Source organism: Phyllostomus hastatus, unplaced genomic scaffold (genome assembly GCF_019186645.2).
Source record: "Phyllostomus hastatus isolate PE091 unplaced genomic scaffold, TTU_PhHast_1.1 phas_scaffold_1674, whole genome shotgun sequence".
NCBI classification, from domain to species: domain Eukaryota; kingdom Metazoa; phylum Chordata; class Mammalia; order Chiroptera; family Phyllostomidae; genus Phyllostomus; species Phyllostomus hastatus.
In genome coordinates this window covers 1,981,145-1,994,795 of record NW_025334011.1, presented here as the reverse complement: position 1 = coordinate 1,994,795, position 13,651 = coordinate 1,981,145, and the positions used below count along the sequence as shown (strand labels likewise).

The 13,651-nt window shown below is 40.3% G+C and overlaps 1 protein-coding gene across 1 annotated transcript in view; it reads left to right on the top strand.

The window, feature by feature from the left end:
• ADAMTS3 (ADAM metallopeptidase with thrombospondin type 1 motif 3) overlaps positions 1 to 13,651 on the top strand; it is a 232,634-nt gene that overhangs the window by 14,801 nt on the left and 204,182 nt on the right. Inside the window, exon 3 of the mRNA XM_045858021.1 lies at positions 7,930 to 8,336. Within this exon, the coding sequence (XP_045713977.1) occupies positions 7,930 to 8,336 (407 nt within the window). The remainder of the gene's footprint in view (positions 1 to 7,929; positions 8,337 to 13,651) is intronic.

Here is a 13,651-nt window from a genome sequence, read left to right as displayed (position 1 = left end):
TTGTGGAGCTTTGTCTGGAGCTTTGTCCTGTTCTTTCATTTGGGACATGTTTCTTTGTCTCCTCAATTTGGCAGCCTCCCTGTGTTTGTTTCTATGTATTAGGTAGACCTGTTTTATCTCCCGGTCTTAGTAGAGTGGCCTTATGTTGTAAGTGCCCTGTAGGGCCTAGTGGCACAATCTCTTTGATCACCTGAGCCAGGTGCTCTAGGTGTGTCTTTTGTGTGGGTTGTCTGTGCCCTCCTGTTGTATGTTGTACCTTGATTGAACCTTGATTGATATTGGCACATCAATGGGAGGGGTTGACATCCTGATTGGTTGTCAGGACTGGCCATGACTACAGTGGAGGAGCAATTGTGCAGGGGCTGACCCCATGGAGCAGGATTCACTTTAGCAGGGCTCTGGTGCCTGCTGAGTCTGCTCTTTGAGTGTGTTGTTGTAGAGGTGATCAGGTGGTGCTCTGGTGTGGTCTGAAGCTGGCCACCTAATGTGTTGATTCTGGGACCTTGTGGGAGATTCAGGCCAAGGTCATCTGCAACCTGTGTCCTGCCCTGGGTTACTTGGCATTAGCTACAAAGTGATCTGCAGGTGGTTGCCACTTATGCTGGGCTTGGAGGTGCCAGGGAGAGGCCAAGCTGAAAACCGATGCTGGCTGCCAGAACCTAGGCATTTTAAACGTGGAGCACTGAAACAGTTTTCCTGGCAATAATTTACATAATATTTTGGTACAACTTATATAATATTTTGTAATGAGAAATTATGTGTGGGGAGTTTGGACTTGACACTTAGAGCTTTTTGGTTTGAGGTGATAAGGACTTGAAGGTGATTTGAAGAAAGAGGAGAAATTCCTAAGGAGAAATCAGTAGAACTTGAATGATATTAATGTGTATTGGGGTGGGGGGAGTTAAAATGAAATTGGTTTTCTAGTCTGGAGGTTTGAGAAATTTAGCACATCATGAAGTCAGGAAGGCAAGCTAAATATTCAGGTAAAGTTAGAAATTTGCTTTAGATATATGAAGGGTAAACGGCATGTTATTCTCAACAGAGAGCTGTCCCATTCAAGTATGTGTTTGAGGCAACTTCTTCCTTTTCACCTGTATTTACTGAGGGCCTGTTCTGTGTGTGGTGTTGTACTTAAATACAGACATGTGTAAATGGGTCCAAAGCCTCAGAAATGATTAAAATTTGGAAGCTATTGGAAAAGTCTAACATGGCTGACATTAAAACAAAGTCTGACTAGCTCAAAGGTCTGTAAGTGTATGGAAACATGGAATACCAACTCTTCAAAACCTTTTTTGTACAGATGTACACTTATGCCACACATACATATATGAACCTTTATACAAGAATGTGGTGTTTTTCATGCAGTACAAAGGGGAAGGGGACATTAAATTAAAATCTGGAATGAAGAATTTAGATTTGAGAGAATTCTCTGACAATGAGAATTGTTAGTGTTATAATTAGACTGCTGGCAGAGATGTGACAATACTTTTTCTTAAAGATAGTTCAAGGTTCTGAGGAGATCCACAATAAAAACATAGCCGTCTTACCTGCCTGGGTTCTGAACAGGTAGAGAAATAGCAAATCTAAAGACACAGTGAAAATATTTTTTTGCAAAAGAGGCCAGGATGAAGTGTGGGACACTCATGTGGTTAGGCAGTGTTCTGGCTGATGGGCACCCCATCTGTTGTGGATCAGGCCTGCCCCCGGGGGACATGGAGGAGAACATGTGCTCCGTATCACAGTCCTTCCCAGGAAGAGGAATGATGAGGCAGGCAAGAGCTTGGCAAATTTCTTACTTTTCCCCGACTTACCAATCACATACCTCACTCTTATTTACTAAGGGAAGAGGTTGGGTAGGTGAAGAGCAAGTTGAGAATGGAGAGGCCTGGGATACTCAAGAGAAAACTCCCCCCTCACAGAGCAGGAGCAGGTTAAAGGCACTCTTCCTCTAACTTAAGCAAAAATAATGCCACCTACTTGAGATGCCTTAATGGTAAGAAAGAGGCAAAGATTAGATGATTTTTCAAGGCTGTTTTTATTTGTGATCTGTGTAGTTATGCTTCTATGACTATCCAAATGGATTGCAAAGTGGAGGCTGATTTCCTGCTGCTGATTTTAAGTGTGAGGGGTCCTGTGTTTCCTTTCCAGGAGGTCTGTTAATGACTAGATCAATTTATTTTTGTTTGTAGTAATTTAAAATGTAATACCTGGGTACTATGAAAAGTTTGATTTGTGGGCCAGCAGGAACTATGAGAAATGCATGTATCTGTAAGCAGAATTCTGGCTGTAGAGGTACAGGACCACTTGTGTAGTTTATTGGCATTGATTGCTTGGTCATAAATTACTATTTGGGATACAGAGGATGCATTAGAACTTCAGATGCTTCCTCAGGCCCAAACTGCTCTCATTCATTCATTTATTCACACACAAGTATTTATTGAATGACTTCAGGGTCTGTTTTAGGTGCTGGGGAACTGTAGTGAAGGGAATGGATAAAAACAAACAAGCAAACCTTGCCTTCCTGAAGCTTATATGCTAGTAGGTATAAAGAAGCAGTAAACAAATAAACATACAAATATAATTTATAGTTTGAGATGGTGACAAGTTTTGTGGAGAAATGAAGCATATGAATGGGTGATAGTGATGTGGTGGTCACTGGGGGTCAGGACAGACCTCAGTGGGGAGGTCGCATTTAGGCGAAGGCCTGATGGAACTGGGGGGTGACCCATGCACTGGTCTGGGGGAAAGACACTGGTGAGAGGAAACAGCAAGTACAGCGACCTTGAGATGCAAGGGTTCCCAGTGCTAGGCTGTGAGCGGTTTTATTCTGGGATAGGTTTTGAGAAGCATGACATGATCTGTCACTTTCCTCTGGCTCTTTCTTGAGGGTAACCTGTGAAGGGGAAGAGCAGAAGCAAGGAGAGTGGTTATGAGGTTCATTCAAAACTGAGATGATGGTTGTTTGGCCTAGGGTAGTAGCAGGGAGGGTGGTGAGCAGTGGTCAGAGTCTGGAGATATTTTGAAGGTAGAGTTAATAGAATTTGTGGAGAGATTTGGTGTGTGGTATGAGAAGAATTAAGGTTAAGGATGGTTTAGTCAAGTTTTGGCCTGAGTAACTGGGCAGATATGCCATTTCCTGACACAGGTGAGGGACAGACTTAGCAAGAAGATAGGAAATTTACTCTCGTAAATGTTGAGGTACCTAGTGAATGTCCACGTGCACAGGGTCCATAGGCAATTGCACTGACAAAAGAAGAGCTCATGGGGGGTGGGGGCTGTGCTAGAGATGTAGGTTTGGGAAGGCACTCAAAGTCAGGGACAGGATGAGCTCACCAGGCTGCACAGGGAAGATGCAGAAGAGTGCTTGGCACGACAGTGTATGCAGTTTATGGGAATACGTGAGCTGAGGGACAGGGAGGAAGGAGACCAGTGAGGAAAGAGGAGAACCACAGGAGAATGGTGTCCTGGAAGCTAAATACTAAAAAACGTATTTCAGGGAGGAAAGAGAATCTGGGTCAAATGCTGCTCATAGGGCAAGTATGCAAATGCAGTTTTGACCATCAGTTTCAGCAATAAAGGGTTCCTAGTGGCCTCCACAAGGGCCTGACTGGAGTGGGTTCGAGAAAGAACAAGAATGGGAAGAGGGGAATAGGAGGCATCTAATTAGTCAATCTTTTGAAGTGTTTTGCTATAAAGGGGAGCAAAGCAGTGGATTAGCTAGAGGAGGATGTGGCATCAAGAAGGATTTTTTATTTTTTGTTAGAGATGGAAAATTTGGCAGCTTATTTATCTGCTGGTGGGAATGATTTGGTGATCTGGAGAAAACTGATGAGGAAAGAGAGAAAAGACAATTGCTGAAACTGTTCTTGCAAAGGCAAGAGGATCTAGAATGTGGTGTGCAAGTGGATGGTTTGCTCTTAGATAAGATTGCAGATGGTATGCAGATAACAGCAGGGAGATGGACCAGGCACTGCATGTGGGGCATGCTGGGGTAACCAGTGAGCACAGGGTGGCTTTACAGTGGCCTCAGCCCTCTGGGCTTGTGAAATTTATGCCCCACAAGTACCTGTACATAACTGTTGCTGTGATAAATGTGGCCAATTATCAGCCATCTCAGCTGACAATTGAATAGTTTCCTGTATTAAAATTGCACTTGGAGCCCTGGCTGGCATAGCTCAGTGGATTGAGCACGGGCTTCGAACCAAAGTGTCGCAGGTTCGATTCCCAGTCAGGGTACATGCCTGGGTTGCAGGCCATGACCCCCAGCAACCGCACATTGATGTCTGTCTGTCTGTCTGTCTGTCTGTCTCTCTCCCTCCCTCCATTCCCTCTCTAAAAATAAATAAATAAAATCTTTAAAAAAATTGTACTTGGGCATTACTGAAATGAGTAGCTAACTTATATTTAAGTTAAAACAGCTAATCTTCATTGAATTATTTACATAACCTCATTTAATCCTCTCACCAAACCTATGAAGTTGGAACTATCACTAACAAATGAGGAAACTGAGTCAGAGGAAAAATAAGGAACTTGTTCAAGTGCATATGTTAACTTGCTGTTTTTCTGATTCTGTGGTTTATTCTTTAACTATAGGCTGCATTGCTTTGCGGGAGTACTTAGGCCTGTGAAATGTGTAATTTCTCAATGCAGCATATTAACATCTGATATTATTTGGTTTTATTATGTGATTGTAATCTGAGATTAAATGCTTTAATTGCTGTGAGCTTTACCCAGCACCCTTTTTGTTTTCTCCCAAAGACTGAGAATTTAAGAGCCTTTTACAGAAATTTTTGAAACTACACTGGAGGAAAAATCAGTTGACCGGCTGTGGTAGGCAGAGTGTCGTCATTCTTGTCTCAGTTTTCCTTTGTAAATCAGCTTTTAAATGACAAGTTGATAGTAAGATGTTCCATCTATTCGGAAGTGAATAAGAGTGCAGGAGCATGACCTTCAATTTCAAAATGGTCAGAATTGAAATTTTCCTTTGGCTTCTTGCTGGCTAGTGTCAGGCCTTCTAGTCCTGTCTTCTTGTTTATAAACTAGGGACCATAATACTGACCTCCTGTGACTGTTGTGGGAATTAGAGATGGTACATTCTCGAGCACAAAGCACAGCCCAGGACTTATTCTGCTATTAAATGGCAGGTGACGAGGTAGCTCCTTTGTCAGTTTGTTAACTTACTGTCCAGGGATGGAGGCCTAGAAGGCCACTAAGTGCACCTTCTTCCTTGATTGCCTTAATTTCCACTTGGAAAATGACTCAGTCAAGCTTTAATTTCAGAAATGTTTCTTATGTGAATGTCTTAGGAGTGATTTACTAATTAGCATTACACAAGATAAAGCTCTGTAGCAATACACCATGTTTATTATGAGAAAAGGTTCAGAACATGTTGTCTGACACAAAAAACGGAACTGTCCCAGTGAGTCTGGAATGTATGGTTTACTGTTAAGCATGAGGCTCTGGGTATCCCCTTGGGTGTGGAGGAGCCTCCCTGCATTCTTATTAAATTTTCTTGTTGTCCAGTCACTTAATCCAGGTATCAGTATATTGTCTAGACTTTGGTTGTGTGAATTCCTTTCAGTGGAGATGGGAAATCCATGTATTAAAACTAAGCATTGCTTTCTCCTTCCCATGAAACAGTGAATGGATGGTTAGAGAAAGAGTTATAACTGGGATTATTGGTGCAGCCAGATGCTCATGGGCCTTGGACAGTAAGTCAGAGTGTGGAGCAGCCTAGACAAAGCCAAGGTTCTTTAGTTACCTGCATTGCCACCCGAACACATATTAAACAAATCCTACTGACAGGAGACCCTGGAGAGTCTAAAATCTTCTTTTAGAGTATATTGGGAATGCCAGGTTGAGTGGGAAGTTCTTATCCTCAGGAACCAATTTGGGGTAAGCTTTGTCAGGCCACATCCCAGATCCCGATCCATCCCTTACTACCCTCCATCACGCCACTCCTGTGACACCTGAGTTCATTCCCTAAAATTTCAAGTTGTTTTCCTAAACCAGAATTTCCAAAGGTATTCACCAGAGGTGGTGGCAGGGAGCCAATCTCTGTGTCTGTGCTTACAGTACTGCCTAGTGTAGGTCCTTGATGAAGACATGGAGCATCTCTGACACAGGGATCCTGCTGCTGCAGAACCGCGCTCCTGCCCGGGGTCAGGCTTCACTGTCTCTGGGATGGGACAGTCCCGACTCCTTCTCTGCCTAATAAATGTTTGCAACCCTCTTACTTACTCTGTGCATTCAATAAAGAGAGACATTTTGTTTAAACCCATTGGTCATTGTGAGTGGCATAATGATTACAAACATGTACTCAAGAAATTCCCAAGTTGCAAAATGCCTTTATTTGTCTTCTGGTACTTTGCACATTGTTTAAAGTATTTAAAAAGCAGGAGAATAATGGAAACATAGTGATTCTATAATGATATTTAAAAGTATAGATTGTAGGTTCATTTATGGGTCTCAAACTCCATTGGATGACATACATGCAGTTTCTGTAAGTGAGCAGTAATTGTGAATCATATGTTTTCTGGGCCCTTTAACAGACCACAGGACAAGTCTTAGGCTAGAATTATGAAGGTGGGGAACTGTTTAATTCATACTCTCAGATTTCTATTTCCATGCTTTCTTCATCCTGTTGCCCCCTCATTTCTTTCAGTATCGACTGTCTTCTGCCTTCAAGGATAATGGTTCCTTACAGTGTACTATCTATTATTCCCAAGGATGCTTGCATTTTAGCAAAAATAATATTCACATTGACCAAATGAGGGGAATGAAGTTCTAAAAATGAAATTCAGTTTAGCATGTAAGTGGCCACCCATGTTGTCAGGTGGACCCCAAATATACTTTTGTATTCAAGAGTATATGTCGCATATAGGGAACATGGTACAAAATGACAATGCCACTTGCCCTTGACTAACTAATACCAGTGTGTTCAATGTATAGATTATTATTTCTTCTTTTTTTCCCATTTCCTCATTTTCTGAAAGCATTCTGGGATTTTTGGGACATGACGTGATGTAGCAGAATGAATGTGTGAGAACTAGAGTAGCACTTGGTCCATGTCTGACCTTCACAGTTATGAGACCATGGCCACGTACCTTCTCAGTCTCTGTTTCATCACCTGTAAAGCATGATTGTTAGGGTTGTTACAATGGAGAAAATGTGTATAAACTACAGTGTATAAATTATAGGCCATGGAAGATGTAACATAAAGTAGCTGTTGTAATTAGTGTAAGTTCTAGGATTCTAAGAGGAAAAATTTTTATAGATAAGAAAAAAATTTCTTCTACATAATAGCAGCTTGGTTAAAAATTTGTAGCAGATATCAGTTAAGCAATAAGTAATTAATTGGGAATGTGTTTTGATTATAAGCAAGCCAGGTATTGTTCATGGAAACTTTATGTTCTCAAATATGTAAGTGAGATATGAATGTTCACACTGTAATAAACTTTTTAAAATAGAAAAACATTCTTTTTTAAAAAAAGATTTTCTTTATTTTTATAGAAGGGAAGGGAGGGAGAAAGAGAGGGAGAGAAACATCAATGTGTGGTTGCCTCTTGTGCGTCCCCACTTGGGACCTGGCCCACAACCCAGGCATGTGCCCTGACTAGGAATCAAACTGGCGACCCTTTTGTTCATAGGCTGGCACTCAATCCACTGAGCCACTTCAGCCAGTCTATTTTTGAAAAAAAAAACAAAAACTTAAAAAACGGAAAAAGATTCTTTGAACACAGAGTTACCTAAGTGCATTTGAGAGGTGATTTGTGTTCTCCAAATGTAGTACTTATGAGATGATTCAGAAACATACTTATTATGCAAGCCAAGGTGCAGTCTTGTGAGGCGGGCACTTCGTGCCTGTGCTGTGTCCTCCTGTGTCCTCCTGTTGCACAGGCTCCTACAGTTCTCTTTTTTGCTCCACAGATTCACCACTAAAGAGGAAGAAAGAGTATGAGCTGGTGACTCCAGTCAGCACAAATCGAGAAGGACACTATCTCTCCCATATCCTTTCTGCAAGTCACAAAAAGAGATCAACGAGGGACGTGTCTTCCAACTCTGAGCAATTGTTCTTTAACATCACAGCGTTTGGAAGAGATTTTCATCTGCGACTAAAGCCCAACATCCAGCTCATTGCTCCCGGCGCTGTTGTGGAATGGCATGAAACATCTCCAGTGCCCGGGAATACATCCAGCCCTGTTAATGATCATCAACCAGGAAGTGCCCCTGAAAGAATCTGGAAAACAGAGCCTTTGCAGACTAACTGTGCTTACGTTGGTGACATCATGGACATTCCAGGAACCTCTGTTGCCATTAACAACTGTGATGGTCTGGTAAGGCTCATTCTCTTTGTGTGTATTTGTTTGTAGGCGTTTGGGAGTGTTGCATGGCTTCAGCATGGTTGGGAAGGTGGAGGTGGAAAGAAACCTCATTATTATATTTTAAATTTAGGAAGAAGCAGGAGAAAGCATTTTATTGTCGAAGATGTGTGCTTTGGCTTAATTTTGACATGAAGACAACATTATTCCAAGAAACAAAAGACAGCTATTTTAATAGGGGTTTTTTTTTGGCTTATATTTTTATTTGTGTTACACTGGGGAATTTTATTTTCTAATTTCTTTCAAAGTGTTCTGAAAACTTTGTAAAGAAACTTAGATTCCTTTAAAATGATAGTATTACACTTATATGGAAACTTTTGATATCTTCTTAAAGTATTTTGAAAGCATTCTTTAGCTTCCCCACAGAATGCTAAAATGGGAACTCAGCAGATCTTCTGTCAGAATTTGTCTAAATACCGTTGCTTTATGAACTCAAGATATAATTGTCTTTGTGTGATGACTTTGATTCATTTTAACCTTTACCTTCAAGTAAAATACCCATATGTTGCTCTTCAGTTGTGTGGTTAAACCCTGTAATAACTGACCCTTATTTACACACTCTGCAGATGTGAAGTATTTTTATTTATTTTGTATCTCTACATGTTATTTGAAAAGTGTGTCAATGTTTATGTCTTTTCTATCCACAGTTGACTTCACGTCTTTGTTTAAAATGAGCAACCATTTTTCCTTCCTGTGGTTGCCAGGCTGCTGTTTCTTGGGAGTTCAGAACTTTTCCCTTTGTTTTGTCACTGCTATTAAGAGTTCTCAGAATATTCCTTACACGTCTGTTTATGATTTTTCTACCTTGGCTGGTCCTCCACCAGTACTATGAAAATTCTGCTGTTGTCCTTTCTATGCCTAAGTCCAAGGAGTTAGGGTACCATATGTTTTATCAAATGCTGTTGGGTTCCTTGTTTCAGGCTTGATTTTCAGTCTTGCACTACCCCATGATGTTCTGTAGAATTGTAAAAGCCAGCCCAGGAAACTGAATAGAATATGTGCAGCAGGTCTGACTCTCCAAGTTGGATTCCGTTAGTTTAGGGTCCATACCCTCATATTCGGGGTTGGACCATGTTTTGGGGTTTGAAGGCATAAGGGGTCTCTCAAATTCTTCTTATTCTACATAAAGGTTGACTAGACCTGAATTAGTTAATTGAGGTTAATTGAAGTTATTGAGGTTTAAAGTACTAACTGAAAGATGTGGATTTAGTACTGCAAAGACAGAAGTAGAAATCAGTTATAGAAAAGGTACTGTTTTATAAAATTTTTAAGTAAAATGTATTGATTAGAAAGCTTAATTCAGCATTATTTTTTAGATTTTAAGCATAAATAATATCATGGGCTTTGTATCTCCTCATCTCTGACTTGAAACTTGGGATGTTGGCTTAACAATCAGTTTAAGGGAGGCAAAATGCAAGAAAATTTTATAATGGATTATCACAGTGAGTTCTAAACACAATTTAGGAATGTTTTATTTTTATTGTACATGTGAGGTTATGTAGATTCATGGGGTAATAAAACTTTGTGACAAAAAAGAAAAAGTCACTATAAATCGTGATTGAAATTATTAGGTTTGTTTAATTTCTCATTTTAAAGATATGATATTCACTGTTGACATCATGTGTATGTAGATATGGTATATGTGTATGCATGCATGTGTGTATACAGTACACTACCAGTGTACAGTACAGGTATTAATTTATTCCATTTGTTGATCTGATCAATCAGTTAATTAAAAGTTTTGTAGGAAGCCAGTTAAAGGTCAAGCAATCTTCCAGTCACTGTAACATGCTGAAAGGAATAACCACAGTTACCAGGCTCATGGAACTCAAAGATGTTAAATATGCCACAGAATTTTAAGTATCAAAATATTTAATAATACCTATATATGTTTATATGTGTATAAATATACATGTGGGTATATATATGCATGAGTCATGTTTAACTTAACCATTGTGGTTAAAGGAAGTATTCTGGAGGGAGATTTTTTGAATAGGACAGTTTCAACCCAGAGAAAAGTGTCCCAGGCCTTCAGTTTGATTCAGCAAAAGGGCAGGTCTGGCCTGTAGCAGGCAGGGCTAAGTCTGAGCGTGTGCAGAAATGGAAGCCTTTTCTGGAGTTTCCAGCTCACGATAGCTATGGAGGGATAGCTATGCAGCTGATGGCAGGGACAGGAGCAGGGGTATTGAGAGCAGGTCATCTACGTGATTTTGTGCTCTGTGACTTTGAAATGAACAATATTCTGAGACAGTTAATTTACATTAAACAGAATGTTTTAATTAAAAAAAATACAGTGCTACTCAAAGTATGTCCACTGACTCAGGTTTCTGACAAGATAAATATAGAAAGTGAGATTGAGATTGTATATATAGAAACTGTTATAGCAATTTGAAAGTTACTGTATCTGTATTGGTTCTAATAACAATAAAAAAAAGTGGATCTGTCTTTTAACCCAGCAGTCCCACTTCTGGGAATACATCCAAAGGAACCCAAAACACTAATTTGAAAAAACATAAGCACCCCTATGTTCATTGCAGTGTTATTTACAGTTGGTAAGACATGGAAGCAGCCCAAGTGTGCATCAGTAGACGAGTGGATAAAACAACTAAGGGACATTTACACAATGGATTCTACTCAGCCATAAAAAAGAAGAAAATTTTACTCTTTGCAACAGTATGAATGGATGTGGAGAAAATTATGCTAAGTGAAATAAGGCAGGCAGAGAAAGACAAATACCATATGATTTCACTCATGTGTGGAATCTAATGAACAAACTGAACTAACAGGCAACGTGGAGACAGACTCATAGATGGAGAGCAGATGACAGTTGTGGTGCAGTTAGGGGGTGGAGGGATTGAGCAAAAAGGCAAAAGGACTCATGGACATGGACAACAGTGTGGTGATTGCTGGGGAGGGAAGGGGGTATAAGGGAACTAAATGGTGATGGAAAAAATACAACAAAGATTAAATTAAAAATGAGGCTGGGGTTTTGTGTCTTGTATTTTTATTTTATTTTTCTAGAAATTAGTTTTTACTGTATTGTACAATTGGGGAGAAAAGAAACTCTTTCTTTACCACAGATGGTTTGGAAAGCAAGCAGTGACTCTTACCTCTTTACCCCTCTGGGCATCAGAGACTTGACTGAAATAGGTAGAGTCTCCCTAGTCCAGGTAACTGTGTGAAATGATCACAGGAAAGGTGCTTTAAGGTAGACATTATTGGAGAGGACAGAAAAATTCCTGCGGTCTAGAATGTGATCTAGACATAGACATGCTTAATAACTAACATATTATTGTTTGGGTTTCTGAAATGATCGTCAAAGTCTTCTGCATTGTCAAAGGAATTGACAGTGATTCTCACTTTATGTGCCCAAGAACAATATCCGTTCCTGTGTAGCATGACCTTTTCCTATTCTTTGTCAAGATTGCCACTTACGAGTGACTGCTAATACTTTACCAGTTACGACTTTATTCTTACTCTTATTGGTCCCAATTATAGGTAAGAATTATTGAGATATTCAGTCGTAGACTTGTCCCTGCTGTCTGACAGTATCTGATCTAGAGCAAAGCTTTGCTTCTCTAGACCCTTCCCCAAATCACCCAAGCAAAACCCAAATCCTATTAATAGTTTTTTTTTTTCCCTTAACACTTTATAACTGAGATGCTGATGGTTCCCTCTGGTGTGCATTCTCCCTCTATGCAGCTTGAATTAAACCCTGCTTGTCCCCTGCAGAGGTGCTCCTGGTGCTTTTTGGTTAGAGGGTGCTGACGTGCTTTACCTCTCTGCTTCTCCGTCTTTGAGGTGAGAGTCCAGTGGTAAGGAGTCGTGGTGACGGCAGGCATTCCACACTCTCCTCAGTAGGAAGACAGTTCTGACTGAGAATCCCAGCTGAAAAGAAATTTCTTTATTCCACAGAGCCCTGGCATTTGCTCTGTAACACCATTAAGTCTCCCCTGCCAGTAGCAGCAGCTCACAATCATATTTTGTGGCCTATAAATTTGCCAAAATAAAGGATTGTCTGGTTAGTAGGCGTTATGTCATGTGTTTTATAACATAAGGAAACTGGATTTTTCTAGGCTTGCTAGAACAATATTGCTTTGTTAATTCCCCTGGATTGCTATTAGAGGAAACAGTTGGGGGTGGGAGAATTGACTGGTGAATGGCTCTTTTGGGTGATCGAGTTCAGTGATTTCTTCACGGGTTGGTCAAGGGAATTTATCTAGGACAGAAGTTTTTAACATTTTGTTTAAATATCTGGAGTTCTTCCATCCAGTGAAATCACTGTGGGTTATCTAATAACATGTAAAATGGATAAACTCAAGAAAGGCCTGATTAAAACACAGGGGGGAGGTTTCTCCTGCCTGGTGTCTCTTCCTCCTGCCTTGTTTCACTCTAGACCACGCCTGGGGCATCTAACAGGTGTCCTCCCTGATAGGGTAGGAAGTCTTGGGAGCTTGAGGTTGAAAGTTGGGAACCATGAACAGAACCTTTATTGCTAAAATATATGTTAGTTACATCTGGTTAATACTGGAAGCATTTCATGCTTTTTAGATTTGGGACATGGACAAATGAAATCTTTGTGGACTACTGCTAACTTCGAAAGAAAACAGCCTTAAGATTTCCCTGTCTTAAGACTTTTACTTTAGGATTTTTTTTTGTCCCTTCTAAAACATGATCTTGTCCTGCCTATTTCAGTGAGTCTAGCTGTATAAGCACTTTTAAAATAGTCTATTAAAAAAAGTATTATGAGATAGTGTACCTGGGATTGAGAACATTTGAGCAGTGATTGTAAATACAGCTCAATCTGGCAAATGAAGTGTCTGATACTAAAAAAAGAAACAACTTTGTAGCTATTTATAATGGATTTAGAAAAGAGGGTTTTCCAGGGCTGATCCTTAGATGTTGACATTTGAACATCTGCTTTTATGAGAAGAACCTGATTGCTAACAGCCAGTCACTTCCTACCTTTTCCTTCTGTGGACCGAGGCTATGGAAAGTGTCATGCGTTTTATTGATGGAAGAAGAGGAGAATCTGTGCCTTCATGGTTTACATGCTGGTTTAGGAGACCTAGAAGTTCTGAAGAACAAAAGAGTGAAACCTTGTTTCAGCTCTGGGCACCTACCCCGGGCAACTTGAACAATGTAGGATTAGGAGACACTCAAAGCCCCTATACCCTTAAATTTGTAGAAGTAGAAGGGAGAAAGCATCAGGCATCAGCCCCTTTAAATATTAAGAATGGGTGAGTGTCCTCTATGTTCATTAGTTTGGG